This window comes from Cebidichthys violaceus, unplaced genomic scaffold, assembly GCF_023349555.1.
Source record: "Cebidichthys violaceus isolate CVI_PGR_0920_01 unplaced genomic scaffold, fCebVio1.0.p SCAF_25, whole genome shotgun sequence".
In the NCBI taxonomy this organism is placed as follows: domain Eukaryota; kingdom Metazoa; phylum Chordata; class Actinopteri; order Perciformes; family Stichaeidae; genus Cebidichthys; species Cebidichthys violaceus.
In genome coordinates this window covers 6,241,594-6,258,735 of record NW_027176428.1, presented here as the reverse complement: position 1 = coordinate 6,258,735, position 17,142 = coordinate 6,241,594, and the positions used below count along the sequence as shown (strand labels likewise).

The 17,142-nt window shown below is 36.8% G+C and overlaps 1 protein-coding gene across 4 annotated transcripts; it reads left to right on the top strand.

The window, feature by feature from the left end:
• The first annotated feature begins 467 nt into the window (after positions 1 to 467).
• slc11a2 (solute carrier family 11 member 2) lies at positions 468 to 16,962 on the top strand. 4 transcript variants are annotated; one of them, XM_068720117.1, is made up of 17 exons: positions 468 to 611; positions 4,231 to 4,315; positions 5,944 to 6,080; positions 6,280 to 6,399; positions 6,937 to 7,056; positions 7,266 to 7,372; positions 7,468 to 7,538; positions 7,625 to 7,692; positions 7,808 to 7,963; positions 8,397 to 8,555; positions 8,682 to 8,768; positions 10,122 to 10,241; positions 10,343 to 10,492; positions 10,635 to 10,708; positions 10,929 to 11,082; positions 11,363 to 11,416; positions 15,407 to 16,962. In XM_068720117.1, the coding sequence occupies exons 2-17, from the start codon at positions 4,282 to 4,284 to the stop codon at positions 15,482 to 15,484; spliced, it is 1,689 nt and encodes a 562-aa protein (XP_068576218.1). In that variant the 5' UTR covers positions 468 to 611; positions 4,231 to 4,281; the 3' UTR covers positions 15,485 to 16,962. The 4 variants fall into 4 exon arrangements, with proteins under 4 accessions (XP_068576218.1, XP_068576220.1, XP_068576219.1 ...); XM_068720119.1 differs by lacking the exon at positions 15,407 to 16,962 and having other exon boundaries at positions 11,363 to 14,390; XM_068720118.1 differs by lacking the exons at positions 468 to 611; positions 4,231 to 4,315 and adding an exon at positions 4,851 to 4,929.
• The last annotated feature ends 180 nt before the right edge of the window (positions 16,963 to 17,142 follow it).

Here is a 17,142-nt window from a genome sequence, read left to right as displayed (position 1 = left end):
AAAGAAACGTGATTTGGACGCATTTACGTTGCCAACAATGTGTCCTTGTATATGATCTATTCTGATTATTTGTATGTTTTTACGTTGTTTTTTTAGTCATATGTTTATTAAATCAATCTATATATTACTTTATTGTGAACCAGGCAACATGTCATCCTCATACATGTACAAGCCTTGTATTTATTCATAAAAATATGGACCCGTGCTCCTACGGACAAGTTGTGGTTATGGCAACAATAATTTAATAAATCATAGGGTTAGAGCCAGTGGTAGAAAGTACCGCTGTCTAAATAGGCCTACGCTGTTTAATTTTAAATATTACAATTTCTATTGTTCACTGACTTGAGAAAAAAACCGTCAGCACCGCCTGGCAGGACAGACGTAGGGCAAAATCTCGCTAAATAAAAACTAATTGACCAATCACAACCGTTGTATTAGTGCACATGCGCATTGAGTTTTCTCGAACTTACAGTTGACATGGAAAGATACGACTTTGCCAGGATTTAGCTTGACAATGTGCTACTTAGCTACCTTCAAATTTACACACATGGTGTCAGTTTAAAAAGCAGATTTAATCGTTAAAATACAACTCTCCCATAAAGCATACCCAGGTAAGGGCGTTTTAATACTTTGATAAGGGTTAGCTGATCCAACCAGACAGCTAACATACCATGGCAACTTGTTAGCTTGATCCCACTAACATAGTAACAGTTAGATCGTCTGAGTAGGTGTTTGTGCAACCGGGTTTATATCGTCGGGTAGTTTGGAAGGGTTTGAAGGTGATGGAGGCTGCTCTGGTTCATCTACAGGGTTGATTAGCGGGCAGGTTTATTTTTAAGGGAGTTAGTTGAACTCACATCACCATGTAGCTATCAGGACGAGAGGTCAAACGTTCCCAGTTGTGGTTATTTAGCTCCTAACTAACATTATCAAGTGTGTTAAATTCATTGACACTATTTCAGCATTGACCGTCTGTCAAACTGCATTCTGATAATAACACCGGTGTGTTGCACTTAAAGGCAAAACAAATCCAGCCTCAAACTGAACTTATTCTGTGATTTCCAGTCATTGTGAGCAGTACAAATCAACGTTTTTGTTTCACGTGTCAAAGCTGGAAATCAGAGCATCACCCTGAATCGATGACGTCATCAATCATTATTTAATCTGTTAGCAAAGATGATTTCATCATCGTCGTCATTACAGTTGTTCAGATTCACCATTAAAAACTACACTATACTACAGTATTCCTGACATTATAGGTTAATTAAATTCTAGGATAATATTTTCTTTACAGTAATTTACTGGATGTTGAAAGACTGTACAGTGTTTACATTCATAATTGTGTTTTACACAATGTGTTTATAACCACCTCTCACATACCTTGAATCTGCCTGATCAGGTTGACTGTCATCTCTATTCACAGCCGCTCTTATGTGTAAAGTCAGTTTTAAACAAAATAACTCTCATGAAAAATATGCCACTTGTCAACAGGAAAGGAAAGTTGCTGTAGCATAAAATGTGATTGGTGCAACCCAAAATGCATATTGAATTTGACTTTAACATAATTTAAGGCATCAGTATGGCTCATTATTTGCATTTGTACATTTGAAACCAATCACTTCAGGCAACACAGCAAGCTCACGGCTCTACGTGAACACATGTAGGGATTTATGGTTAATTTGTTAGTACTGTGTGTGTGTGAGGTGTGTATATGTTCTTGATGGACAAGTTTTTGGAAGTTTTCAAGTCTTTGAATATTGGATTTCCTAGTTAGACAGAGCAAGAGATGACTCTTCTTTAAACCTTCGTGGCAGCTGAATGTTTATTGTGTGGAAGAGAGCCATGTTGGCTTGGACATGGATGGTCTTATATTTGTTTAGAGCTGCTGAATCCTCATTTGAGAATAGTAATAGTAGTAATAATAGTAAAGTAGGAATATTTGTACTGAGTTGTCACAGACAAAAACATGAACTAATGTGTCATTATTAATCCAGGAAGGAATTCTAGTTTGTAATGTATGATTCTTGGTTAACATTTAGAATCAGTTTTCTTTGATTTTTACTTTATTGTTACAGTGTTGAGTTTTTAAGCCTGCAAGGGCCATCATTGGAGGGGTGTAACATTAGAGCTGATGTGCCAGTTTGGGAGTTGTCATAGATTTAGTGATTATTAAAGCTGTTCAGTGCAGATTAGGCCCCTTTGGTGTTCCATGAGGCCCAGGTCTTTTGGGGAAGTCATATGAATGGATGATGAAATACAGTATTTTTTTTACTAGGACTTCATCTTGGCCAATCCAATTTTACAACATTTGGTAAAGTCAAAAGGAATCATGCAGTTGATGAAATATGTTTTAATGCCTGTACTTCATGGTGCTGGTGCTGTCATTAAATATTGTCAATTATCTTATATAGAAAGAGTTTTGCCAAACTCTTAACTGCTGGAAAACTTTACCTAAATAGTACAATAGTGGAATATAAATAAAGCCAGATAATTGTTCCTCTGTTGATACATTTCTTTTGGTGTTCATACTAGTGAGGTGGTGGTGGAAATCTCCTTTGTAGTCTTAATACATTTTTTGGAACATTCATCAGGCAAACTTACAACAGAGTGTCATGGCTGACTGAATAAACTGTTATTAGAGGGGTGTGTTTAACAGGGATGAAACACTGTAATGTAGTGTACGGTGGTATGTGAGACACATGGTTGTTTGGAGATTAAGGACAGTTGTTTGGACTTGATTAAGTTTGAGAAAAACAGCAAACTGATGAAACAGAAGGACCCTCCATGGTCATGTGTGCCTGTAGAAATCTCGGCGGTATTAAACTGCAGGACAATTTGTTCTAGTTTAAGATGATAGCTGGTTTGTTATTGTCACATCATGAGCACATCATGTCTTTATGAGCTACTATTAGTGAACACAATGCAGTATTTGAAAACTAATTTTGTACTCTTTCTAGTGTGTTCACTAACTAACTGTGACGGCTGACTGCAGCCACATGAGCACACATGACAAATAAGCCGTCTGTCTTAAGAGATGCAGAAAACTGAAATGTCCTGCGGACAAGTAATATATAACAGGCTTTATCCGGCCCCCAAGACAATTTCATAAGGTCCTCCCTGACATGCTTAAAGTTTTCTGTTAAATTTAAACTTAATTTAAGTATGAGTATTACATTTTAAAACAAGGTACCAAAATTTGAACAAAAAAATGTGTAAAAGATTTAATATTCAGCAAGCTGCCTCTAAATAAGAAGCGTTCCAACACAAGTCGTTAAGCTATGACAAAAATAACACTCTGACTTACCCGAAACCCAAATATTTCTGTCTAAACCTTAAAGATGGAGCACAGAAAGTTTCATGAGATGTGAAAATTTGTACTTTTTAGTTTTTTTAGAGTCATACAGATCAATGTATTAACTTTTTTTGATAGTCTTAGTAGAAAAGATTTCTTTTAAATCAGTATATTCCTGCCTTGTGGAGAAAAAAAAGATCATTTTGACAAAATAGTTTGGAGTATTTGTGGTTGCAATACAAGAAACAACTCACATTTCGCTCATAACTGATATTGCTCAAATTCTAACCAATTGTTGCTACTGAGCAAAGTACCAAGGACCTTATCACTTTGATAATGCCAATTCTTCAGAGCACATGTTCAGTTGTGCACTAAAGGAAGTGACTTTCTGAAGGAAAGGTTGACTGTTGGGAAAGCTGCTCTGTCTGCAGCCGCAGCTTGTCCTTTGCCTCATATGATCCTTAGTCATGTGCTTTCTGAGGGGCTACGCTCTCTCTCTCTCACAGAACACGGTGTTATAAAATTGTTGTCCGGCTGGAATCTATTTCATCTTTTGGGTGGTAAATTCAAGAAGTACTAGTGTTGTTCTGAAGCTGAGTGTGAGAGGAAGGATGTATGTGGTAGAAGTGAAACTCCGCCGCCAAAGACTCAAGGTTTCTTGTTAAAGGTTCTCGTTAATTTACTGACCTTTCACATGCTGTTAATGTTGCTTAGTCATTTTTATGACTCGTGAATTTGAATGTTGTTTTTAGGGGAAAGGACGACAAAATCTTGCACAGTCATGACTCGTGTTTAAATTGCTTATTGTCTTTTTTAGCTCAATGCTTGTTTCTTTCAGAAAGCAAAGCGTCACTTTCCAGATCATTACTGTTTTACCCTCAACATTCACGTCTTTCATGCTAAATTCACATTATGTAACTGTTGTTGTCTTATTCCAGGGAGGCTGAAATTCATCCCTCAAGTTCCCAGGGATCCCTCAGCCTTCTCTGATGAAGGCCGAGCAAGAAGGAGACCTCCTCGAAGGTAACTGCTTAAGATCACAGAAACATGATCATCACATTACAGACACACCTGCCATGTTCTCCAACGTTAAACACTCTTGGCAGTGTGTCAGTGTGCATGCCGACGGATCAGTTGAAAAACAATTGTAAACGTACATTTTCTCTGAAATGTAACCACAGTGCCATGATTTAACTTTGGAAAATTCCTACTCTGACAACATATTTCCAGAAATGAAGATTTATTTTCTTTATTCCCTGGAATTATTTGAGAATCTAAGTGCTATTAATTCTCATTGCTTCTTTTGTGAACGTTATTATTGCTTGTCCGATGCTGTGTGAATCGTTAAAGGGTAAAAGGCACAACTCTGCATATTATTTGTTCTTGTGTTTTATTGGCAGCCCCCCTGAGCACCGGTTTGGCAAAGTGTCTGTCTAGGTGTGCGTTTTTTTTGCTTCTCTATCTTTGCGGGTTATTCTTAGAAATGTGATGTCAGAATGTCGTTGTGACATCTAATGACACAAAAAGGGTTGATTAACGCTGAGTTGTATAAAAGCAGAGTCACTGTTAGGGAACAGTGGACTTTGGGACCAGCAGTGAGTTGGAAATGAAGGAAGGGAATGAAAAGTCTAAACTCAGTGAGTAGTACACATTGTTTACTGGTATAATTGATCAGATATATTGATGATCTTTTCTATGTAATCCTTTTCCTTTCATTGTGTTCTCATAAAACGTGTTTTTTAGTAAAGTGGACCTAATTGCAGGTTATTAGTGTACGACTGAGTGCACTCATGTCTTAAACTGAATCACTTATGGAGCAGTTTTGAAACTGAGGTTAAATTGCTTTTAGCTTAACAGCAGTGAGGTTTTCACCGTGGTTGCTTCTGCTCATTAAACTGCCACTAATGGCTTAAGTGTATACACTAAAGCTTCTGTACAGACATGTCTTAGAGACAGGTTTAAACATTTCCCAACGTAAATAATTTCTATGGCTTTGTTTTGTGCTTTGTAAATTCATGAATAAATCTTGAAATGTCTGGGTTGGTTTATTTATGTTTATATATGGAAGAGTTGTTGATATTCCTTATGTATATGCTGTATCTCTGTTCAAACATGAAAATAATCTTGTTTTGTCAGATCCAACTTACACTTTGTGTATAAGTAAATATTAACGATGTTAATTTGAGTTTAGCTCAGAAGAAAAGTTTGTGAGTGTTCGATTGAGGATTTGTAGAAAAGCATCAAGTGACACAAATGTTGTTGCAAAAGTCTTAAAGCACAGCAGAGGTCTAGAAATTATTCTTTATTTATATATATTATATATTTATATAACTAATCAGATTTTTGTTAATGGCATCTGAGTTGCTGAGAGACTGTATCTGCGTTTGGCAACTGATGGAAAGACGTATTAGTGTTCCAGCAAAGCATAACTTCTTCTTCTTCTCTCACAACTAATTAATTTAACTAATTTCCCCCTGGGGATGAATATCAAGTATCTATCTGTCTATCTGTGTATCTGTCTATCTATCTGTCTGTCTGTCTATCTGTCTGTCTATCTATCTATCTATCTATCTATCTATCTATCTATCTATCTATCTATCTATCTATCTATCTATCTATCTATCTAATTTGAGTTTTTCCTCTTTTGTTAGAGGACTCCCCTCAGGAGAATGGAGTCCAGTCAAACCAGTACAGCTCCATCTCTCCTCCTGCCTCACCGGTGGCCCAGGACGAACCTTTCTCCACATACTTTGAAGATAAGGTGGCCATTCCTGACAATGTCAGCCAGGTACTGTCTCACAGCCGCTGTTTCATAGAAAGTAAGCAGCAACACTGGAGTTGAAATGTAGCTGTCATTATCCATTTGAATGATCTAGTATAATGATTTGACCCATTACAGTTTATTAGATTTGTTAGATGTTGGGAAGCAAAACACATTTCATTTTATTCCATATTAATCAAATGAATTATGCTGTTTGTCTATTCAGGTGTTCAGTTTCCGTAAACTCTGGGCGTTCACTGGACCAGGGTTTTTGATGAGCATTGCTTATTTGGATCCAGGGAACATCGAGTCTGACCTGCAGTCCGGAGCTAAAGCTGGCTTTAAGGTGAAATATAAAGCTATATCCAAACAAAACATGTTTACTTTGCTTGGTAATGGCTGTTGATTAAGAACAAAACCATTATATGGTATCACCTTTGTTGGTATCTTTTTGAGCTTTTTCTATTTCATATTAGGCAGTGATTTCACAGGTTTTTGTTGTTCTCTTCACACCGATTTATATCTTCTCCAGTTTTTCCTAAAAGTGTCATTATTTTATTTTAATGGTAAAAAAAAAAAGACCTTTGGTTAAATCGCATTGTCTGTGTCTTGCTCAATGCTGCTTGTTCTCTTTTGTGGCAGTAACAATAATGAGCTGCTGTATATTTCTCTAAGCATCATACGTGCAATGGGTTTTTCTTATTCCACCGTAAATATATTCATTGTATTATTAAAAAGAAATACCAGTTTTAAATGTCAGCTTTAGAGCATAACAGAGACCAAAATGTGTGCAGTGCAGCTATTTTAATTTTGTCTGCTGAAGTAAAGCTCCCATATTGGAAGAAAGCAGCATATTGTACTAATGTTTATTGTTCTGTTTCAGCTCCTATGGATTCTCCTTGGAGCCACCATCATCGGGCTGCTGTTGCAGAGGTTAGCTGCTCGCCTCGGGGTCGTCACTGGGATGCACCTGGCTGAAGTCTGCAACCGCCAATATCCAACAGTGAGCGTTCACACATCTCAACTTCCCTTTTCTTCTTTCTTTATGCATGGGACTGTATATGTATGAAAGATAAGAGTGTCAATAAGAGCGGCCCATTTTTTATCAAATAATGAGAAGCTAAAATGTAGGATATATCAGATTCAGTAAATCTCTGCTCGCTGATGCAGTCGGCTACTCTCTGATAGCATCTTCTTTTTTTTCTGTTTCAGGTTCCTCGGGTCATCCTGTGGCTGATGGTTGAGCTGGCAATTATTGGCTCAGACATGCAGGAGGTCATTGGCTGTGCCATAGCTCTCAACCTTCTGTCTGTGGGCAGGTACCGTCTTCACCGCTTTCATCGTCCATGAAAAGTGACTGCAAACATTTTGAGAGATGTGAGGAGTTACTGTATTTCCTCTCTTTCTCTTTCAGGATTCCACTTTGGGCAGGAGTCCTCATCACCATCACAGACACATTTGTGTTCCTCTTTCTAGACAAATACGGTATGGATCCACCATCTTTTACTTGTCGATCAATGTTTAAGAAAGCTGTGCATCCCAGTGTTGATACAGTTTTCATCTCCTCTCAGGCCTGAGGAAACTTGAAGCTTTCTTTGGCTTCCTCATCACTGTAATGGCTCTGAGCTTTGGTTACGAGGTAATAGTCCTTTACAATTTCCAATTTAATTAATAATAAGTATTTGTTGACAGCTGATAGGGTTTTTGCCACAACGTTTATGGCACCATGACATGTTTGACTGTTTTGTCTGTAGTATGTGATGGTCAAGCCAAACCAAGGGGAGCTGCTGAAGGGGATGTTCGTACCTTACTGTGCCGACTGTGGGCCTGTGCAGCTGGAGCAGGCAGTGGGAATCGTGGGAGCGGTCATCATGCCCCACAACATCTACCTCCACTCAGCGCTGGTCAAGGTTAGAGGAATATTTGTTTTAGCCAGAGAAACGTGAATTTGTCGAGTTAGAAGTAAGTTGACAGCTTGAATCGTACAGGTTAGTGAAGAGTTGTTATAACATAGTTAGAACTTGCCACAATCCCAGAAACCAGTTAAGAATTTGATTTTTAGATTCTAGGGTTTACATTGGCCAGACGAATATTTCTATTGTATTATGTTTTTTTTAAATCAATTTGACTCTTATCACTTAGTTTTGATAAACTAATAAGCTGTCTCATGAATATTTCTTATAGAATTTAGAAAAGTTTTATCACATTTGTCAGTGTTTGACACACAGTATAAATTATACCATAAGCTCAGCAGTATGAATGCCATTTTAAAACATTCTTAATGCACATTTTTTGTGTTTGATGAAAGTTGAGTGTCATTCTGTTTATTTCCTTATCTACCAGTCTCGGGACATTGATCGCAAAAATAAGAATGAAGTAAAGGAAGCCAACAAGTACTACTTCATCGAGTCAACTATTGCTCTCTTCATCTCCTTTCTCATCAACGTCTTTGTCGTAGCGGTCTTTGCTCAGGCCTTCTTCAATAGAACCAATATTGAAATGGTTGGTGTACACTTATTAAGAATCTTTTTTTTTGTTTAATAATTGTTTCCTGATTTGTACTGTTGACACAAAGCGTCCAGAGCCTCAAGTTGTGGCTTAATGTGTGTTTGTGTTTCCTGGTTGCAGAATAGTCAGTGCAATGCAACCGGCAGCCCTCACACCAATCTCTTCCCTCTCAACAACGACACACTGGAGGTGGACATCTACAAAGGGGTACGTTTAGTCATCACCACAACTACAATAAATCACAGCTGTAGTGACGTTAGAGGACATATTACATCCTGTTAGTCGAAACATCATTGCTGTGTCTCAGTTTGCGCTCTTCCGTACCTATACTTGCTATTTTGAGTGCATGAGCGCGATCACACTGACTTTGCATTATGAGTACCTGCAAGTAAGTACATAGTGTACACCAGTGGTCTTCAACGTTTTTCAGGCCAAGGACCTGAAGGATAGAGAGATGGAGCAGGGACCCCCTACTATATACAGTATATTGTATAAAATTGTGTTTTATATTAAACTGGGCCTAGTGCCATGTATAAACATACCTTATTATTGTGCATTCAATACTAAGCTATTCAAATAATACACAGGTTCATATATTCATGTTTTTATTTTAAACATGTGCAAGGTACAGTGAGTAGGGTGGCCGTGCCACTGCCATTTGTAAACATACCTTGTATGATAACCATGCATACAAGCTATTCAAATTGACGTTTTCATTTTAAACATCAATGTGGAAACGAAAATGAGTGATGGCCTATTAGTGCCACTGCCATGTATAAACATACCTGTTATCTTGCATACAATACTGAACCATTAAAATAATGGACAGATTCATGTTTGGGAAAAAATAAATAAAAAATTGTCTAATCAACCAAAAGGGGGCCACGGACCCCCTGTTGAAGACCTCTGGTGTACACAGTGTACTACATGTAAGTGTACAAATGGAAGTATCCAAATTATGACATGGCACATTTATTTTAGTATATACAGTAGTACAGATTCTATACTATTTGTACAATAGGGACACAGAAAAGGGACACAGTACATTTACTTGTAGACCTTTCTATGACTAATAATACTAATTGTATATAGTTTATGTTGTATACTATTCTGTTTAGTGTTTTTTTTTTTGCTTCTTAGTACACACTTAACCATTTTATACTAACAATAAAGTATGCAATGTGTGCACCAGAATCAAGATATTGTGACAATTAGTGTATTAATTTACATTATGAATTTGGGACACAGCACAGGTGAGCTTTGTTATAGCAAACAGGTGCAGCTAATAACATTATGATTATATCTTGTTAAGCTTTGCCTCTATTAACCTAACTTACCCAATATCAAGACACTGGAGGTCGGTCACCTAAAGGGAAGGCAGTTGTTAGCGATAGCATGAGTTACACCAGTGCATGTTCTGTTATTACATGCTCAAAAATGTTTACAATGATAACGATGCAATATGTAAAACTAAGAGCAGAGTCTCTGTCTCTTTTAAGTGATGATAGGTAGACGTATGATCGTTCCTTTCTTTCTCTGTGGGTTTGTCTGTGTGTTCAGGGAGTGGTCCTGGGCTGTTTCTTTGGCCCTGCAGCCCTCTACATCTGGGCGATCGGGATCCTGGCAGCTGGACAGAGTTCCACCATGACAGGCACTTACTCTGGGCAGTTTGTCATGGAGGTAAGAGTGCCTATTGGTTATGTAGCAGGAAATGGGTTAAAAAAAAAAAAAAAAAGAGTGTGTATGCTCATATGTATGCTCATGTTTTTGAATTTGCAAAGGGCTTCCTGAACCTTCGATGGTCTCGTTTTGCACGTGTGCTGCTGACCCGCTCCATCGCCATCACACCTACACTGCTGGTCGCCATTTTTCAGGACGTTGAGCATCTGACGGGGATGAACGACTTCCTCAACGTGCTTCAAAGCATGCAGGTCAGGAGAAAATCATTTAAAAAGCCCTCACTATTCATTCAGCCAAAAACATCTTTCACATTCACCTACTCTTACTCGGTCCTATTGTGTAGTGCATACTACTGTAGAAATAGTCACTGTTCCTTTTCTTTCTGTTCAACAGCTTCCATTTGCTTTGATCCCAATTCTGACCTTCACCAGTCTGACATCCATAATGAACGACTTTGCAAACGGACTGTGAGTGAAATGTATACGTTTTTGTTTTCATCATTAATTCCTGACTCTGTATTTTCATGACAAAACTATCCAATGTTGTTTGTAGACAGGCCACGCTTGAGCTATGCAAACTAGGAATTTACTCAGTAGTTTTACTGTTAGAATAAAGTATTTCCAGGAGACTGTAAATTTGAGAAAACCATATTTCTTAATGGTCTAAATATACTGCCTGTTTCTTTAGGGTGTGGAAGATTTCCGGAGGCGTCGTTATCCTGGTGGTTTGTGCAATCAACATGTACTTTGTGGTGGTTTACGTGACGGCGCTGAACAGCGTGCTGCTCTACGTTCTCTCTGCGCTGCTCTCCATAGCCTATCTGTGCTTTGTAGGCTACCTGGTGAGTCAGATTACTGCAACTTTACATTCACTTCTCAGACACTTTTTTACCTTTAGTAATTTGACATTTTTAACCTTTTTAATGCAGACAATGATTATTTGACAAACTATAGTACTATAAACTGGTTACTAAGTTTAAATTAACCTTATTTAACTTCAGGCTGTCTATGGATGTATTGATCTTGCTGCACAAAAGATGTATTTATAGTACACTAACCACTGAAAAAAAGTGTGCACAAACCTGGTTGTGTCTTGACTTCTCTCTCCACTGTCGTTCACAGGCATGGCACTGTTTGGTATCTTTGGGGGTTTCGTGCCTGGACTTTGGCAGCAGGGTAAGCAATCAACCTGCTGTGTTCATAGAGGAGCAGTCTGAGTACGACTCCTAGAGCTGAACTGGAAAGTAACCACCAGCATTCCTCTTGGAGACTCTGAGCCCTGTACACAACCAATACTTTTCTAGATAATGTAGGATGATGAAAGCACCTTTTTCTGCTAATGTCACATGTTTATGTTGTGTAGGGCTGGGTATCAGAATTTGGTGCTATATCTAGGTACCCATTAAACCAAACGGATGGTACACCAGCAAAGAAAATTCAAGGCTATTGTTGTTGCTTGAAAAGATTTCTGAGGAAATACAAATCATTGGCAAATCAATCAATAATTGTTACAATCCTCAAGTGGAACAACTATATCCACCTCTTATTAGAAAGCGACGTACTGTGACATGAGTGGTTTATACAACAATTATCTGTAGCTCTAAAAAAAATATTTACACATTTTTTTTATAGAAAATCAGCTGAACTAGAAAAACTAGCAGTTCAGCTTGTATTTTCACCGCTTCTTTGTAAAAACATATACCCAATTAACATACTGTGGTCGTCATGAGGAGGATGATGAGGACATCAGTTAAAAGTTATTGATATTAGATGTAATCTAACAAGACCACAGGTTGGTTAACGTAAACTTGAGTGTGGGAGAAGCAGAGCAGCACAGAAAAATATAAAAGATCCCACATTTCTTCTGTGCTGTTGAGCTTATACTCATTTTAACTGTTTGATTTCTTTCATATTGTTAATTACTGGTATTGTTATCATACAGTTGACCTAAGTATCTACCTAAAGTAGTAGTCTTTTTAATCTTTTTCTTTCTGATTCTTTCCGGTGTTCCCTGAGACGCACACTAATGCTAGCAGCATCAAGCACTCTGCTCTCTGTGAGCCCTCTTACCTTGATAACATCCTAGTGTCCTGGTGGAAGGAGACGATGCTCATTCTGTTATGATCTCCACTCAGTCTACCTCAACACCTTCTACTAACTCATTTGAGTGTACCGTCTCTGTAGCAATTTTAATTACTGGATTTTTGCATCTAACAAGTCAATATCAATTCATATTTTTCATAGAATACAATTGTCGCATATTTCACGAGAAAGTCATGTTAATCCTACTATCTGTATGAAAAATCACCAAATGATATCCAGCCCTAACTCTGTTGAAAACTACCTTTTGGTGTTGTTGTACCAAGTTGTAAACTGATTGCTCTCTAACATTTCAAAGAAGCTAAAGTGGCAAGTTTCAGTATTGTGCATGCATTATGCATGTGCTGTATTTATCATGTCCCAGTTCTCTCTTTGTTATGTCTAAATCCAGACGTTTCTGCGTTAATGTGATCAAAACCCAGCTGGTTCATGAAATTAATTTGCACTTTGACCTGGAAATATTAGTTGACACTAGTTAACAGAGTTCAGTCAAACAAGTGAAGCTTAATATGACTGCAGCCTCATCCTCTTTTAGTGCCTAAATAATCAGGATGCCAGCGACTCTTGTTCATCAACATACTGAAGTGAGCTTATTAGTGACATATTATGAGTGAGTGTGACTGAAGTTACGTTTGTAGTATCCATAGAAGTATTGATTTGTTTGTTTTTATTTCCTTTAGTGAAACCATGATAAACCTCTACTACACATTTTATTCAGTATTGTTTGCCTGTGGGTGAAGCTTCATAGAAAAATATTGTAATATAAATATGTCACATTGCAATACATAGTTTATCATTTCTGAAAGATAATGCTGTGACTTATTTAAACTGCTTTGCAGAGAAGGAAAGGAACTTCTTATGTGGTAGCTTAAAAATAATCTTGTAGTCATAATTGTTGTTATTGTCATGACAAAGCTGTGTTTAAAGGAGAACTGGAAACAAAAGTAGAAAAAAAGATTACTTACACAGCCCAGAATCATGAGTTTGTCTCAGAGGGTTTTACAGTCTGTAATCTATCTTTAGACCATCGAAACCAATCATTTTGTGAATTACAGTTCAAAAATGCCGTAGCTCAGAATATAATAAAGGCCGCACAGATTCATTTAAGTATCGAAAATAGTTTTTGCTAATTCTGGTGCATCTGTTAATTAAGCTACTGTGTGCTCAGCTCTCTACACTGATTCATTGAAGACCTCCTGATGTGACTGAAAAAGTTTTGTTCCGTTTGACTTCAGAAGTGTTTGTTTGTTCTCCCTTTTCAACATAGTAAGTTTATTTTTAAAATGTATGTCTGTTTCTTTCTACTGACAATAAAACTACTATTAATATACACTGCAGAATTTTAACACAAGTCCGCTGGACTGCAGACCTGCTTGCAAGTTGAAATAAAGGTTAATACAGAAGACACATTTAATAAACTAATTCAGAGATAATTCAAACTTTTTTTGGGGGAAAATGAATTACTCATATTTCAATGTAAGACAAGTGCCATCATGTCCACTATGAGACTCATTAGTAGATTTTCAGCTGAGACTAAAATTAACACACAATCTGCCACAATCAAACACAAGATAAGTTGAGCAGCAGCTGTTTGATGTCGAAATTAATAAGTGGACAACCTCACACTGTCCTGTTGGTCAAATCAAAGGATGCAAGTAAAATGTGCGTATTGACCAATGTTGGAAATGAGCTGTGTAGCTTACAGTTCATACAGCGATCACAGGAAAGATCTCAGGTTATTGTGTTAGAAGTTCACCTTTAGTGTTGTGGATCAGAGACAGCTCATTGGTTCAGAGTTCTCAAAAGCTTTCATAAAGTTTCTCTCATGGTTTTCAGGCTACTGTTACTTCATACAGTGTCATATCAATACCTCACTAACTAAAGAAAAGCATAGCACAAGCACATTTGAACTGTCACAGAGAAATGTCGATGTGTTTACTGAAGGTACCACTCATTTCTGCTCTTTGGGATTGAATGAATAAGCGTCTGTCCTTTCTACTGGATAAAGCATCCCATGTGTTCAAAATAAACAGGAAATAATGGATATATGGACATTTGTTGGCGTCTTCTGTCTGAATGTCTAAAGAACGATTCATGAGTTATGTCTTTTAACTGAAAAAACTAACAGTCTGAATATTATAATATTAATAAATCAATAATGTTTAGATTATTATGAGGTAATCAAACCTTGTATTTAAAAAAAAACAAGGTAATTAAAGAAATTAAATTATCTGAGGCTGTATGTTTTCTCTTAACCGTTTTAAAATACAATAGTGATTTTGAGGCAGTTTCATGATAAGATGTTAATGTAGTAAATAAAGTACTAAACTTGATAACTTGCCTTATTGTACAACCTGCTAAGTATATAGTAATAATTAAAGAGTCAAAGGGCCAAATCCTTTTGTTATAGAACATTTTGGCAGGCAATAGAAATGCTCTTTTGCAGGACTTTCCAGGATTAAATGAGGAAAGTTGATTTTGGAAGAGTATCACTTTGACCCAAGGTGAGCTCCTTCTGTAATTCTAAAAAAAATCTAATTCTATTTGTCACCTGATTTCCTCCTATTTACCACTGATGAAATCACAGCATTGATTGTTTTCTTCTTATTAAATATTATATATTTAATTGTGCATATTTATTTTAAATTGCAAAACAGTAAACTACTTGTTATTCTGTGTATCTGCACTCTCTAGGTTTATATTCCCTGGAAAAAAGAATAAAGCTAGTGTATATGTAGAGTAATATATAAAAAAAAAGAGCTGCAGTAACACAGATGCTTTTTACAGGTCATTATAAACACAACGTGTGTAGTTAGCAAGTAGCTGTGTGTGTGTGTGTGTGTGTGTGTGTGTGTGTGTGTGTGTGTGTGTGTGTGTGTGTGTGTGTGTTCTTTTTCTTCATGTAAGCAGAATGGGGGAGTATTTCCCTAATTACATAACAATACAAATCATGGCAAATTCAATTTTTGTCCTCATGAATGATAAAATAATGTTTAGCTGATTTATGTGTTGGGTCAACCATTTATGTGCACCTCTCTCCTCACCTGTCTCTTCTCTCTCTTTCAGATGCAGCTGTCACGGCACACAGACATTTACTTACTGACTGACATGGATACTGATACTGATACTCTGGTTGAGAGGTAGGATGAGACATTGTGATCGAATGTTGAACCCTACAGAAGCGTGGGACCACTGAAGCTCGGCCAGTATGTGTTTGTCTTCACCTCTCTGTGCCTAACACGTTTTTTTAAAGTGTCCTTTCAGTAGACAGTGCGGTACACACACCGATGTCTAATCCAGTGATGGATGTTTTCCATCGCAAATGTCTCAGCAACCTCTAAGCTAAATAATGGTTTAATATGTCTAAAAGAATTAGGTGACTGAAACAGAGTGAACTACATGAAGTTTTTGGCAAAACAATCACACCTCAAGGTTTCCATTCCGAAATCGCACAACAATTAACTTAGTATTCCACGTCATTGAGATGCCAGGGTCTTGCTCTCAGAAACACAGTTGTCGGTTTTCAGCCGTTGCTTTACTAAAGAGGTTGTGGACAGATATGCAAAATATGGGCACCAGCCAGCAACTTTCCTTTATTTTTAGTTCTTCCATTTCTATTTGGTTTAGTTGACATGCTCTAAAAAAATTAAAATGAAAAATGATCAGATTTTTTTTCATTGTCACAAAAAAAAATTATGTGAATGCTGTATATTTTATTCATAAAAAAACACCAAAGCTGCGGCATGATGCATTTGTTGGGGACTGAACAGTTGCCAATGTAACACTGGAGAATTAAAGAACATATTTATGTGTGATTAGTCACACTTTTTCCTGTGTATATAAAAGAGAATGACAGTTTTATGTCATTTCATGCACAGTTATGCATCTATTTTAGATGCTAGAAATTTCCATTCTTGGAGATGAGGTCTGTACATCCTTTGTGTTTCCAAATCTTTTAAGGGCCAGTCATAAAACAATATTGAATTAAGTCACCATGTGTAGGACTACTTGGTGGTAGTATCTCAAAAAGACACTGTGGCAGAGACACTCACTTTATGCCTGTTGGAGGCAGTCACAGGCAACTTATTTATCGGTTCTCACACATTAGAATCTAATAATTTGGTATCTTCTATTATTTATTTTTTTATTATTTCTTCTCTCCTAAATTGTATTCTTAGTTAAGCTTAGGCCAGTTTGTTGAAATTTTTTTATTTATATGTAGTTCATTTTTTTCATAAATTCTTTAGTGGATGTCTGGTTTGGTTTTAAATGTTTTTATTTTCTTTAACTTAAGCTTTTCGGGGACATATATCGCCAGCCTTTTTGTCATGAAGCCTAATTTGCGGGAGGGTGTGATGTGTGCAAAAGTGCATAATATTACAGAAAAATATGGCACTTAGTTTCTGAAAAAGTTGGCACTGTGGTGCAAATGTGTAAGGTACCATAAATGCTAAATATGAGAATGGATGTGTTACATCATGAGTAGCAGCATTGGTAATGTTCATTGTATCTCAGGGCTCCTTGAGTCCTAACTAGATGCTTTTTGTTACTTCACTCTGGTGTACCAGGAGTTTCATGGGAGTTTGTAATTGTACAAAAGATGAACAAGACTGTTTCAAATATGGGAGACTATATATATATATATATATATATATATATATATATATATATATATATATATATATATATATATATATATATATATATATATATATATATATATATTATAAGTGTTAGCTTAGCAATAGAGTGCTACTATAAAAATGCCTCTAATTGATTCTTGCATGTCTTCTTGTGTACTT

Bases quoted from the DNA above. Each gene is read 5' to 3' on its own strand.
- slc11a2 (XM_068720117.1), top strand. From the start codon at position 4,282: ATGAAGGCCGAGCAAGAAGGAGACCTCCTCGAAG. The intron at 7,373-7,467 runs GTACCGTCTTCA...TTTCTCTTTCAG, and splicing joins AACCTTCTGTCTGTGGGCAG to GATTCCACTTTGGGCAGGAG. The intron at 10,493-10,634 runs GTCAGGAGAAAA...TCTGTTCAACAG, and splicing joins ACGTGCTTCAAAGCATGCAG to CTTCCATTTGCTTTGATCCC.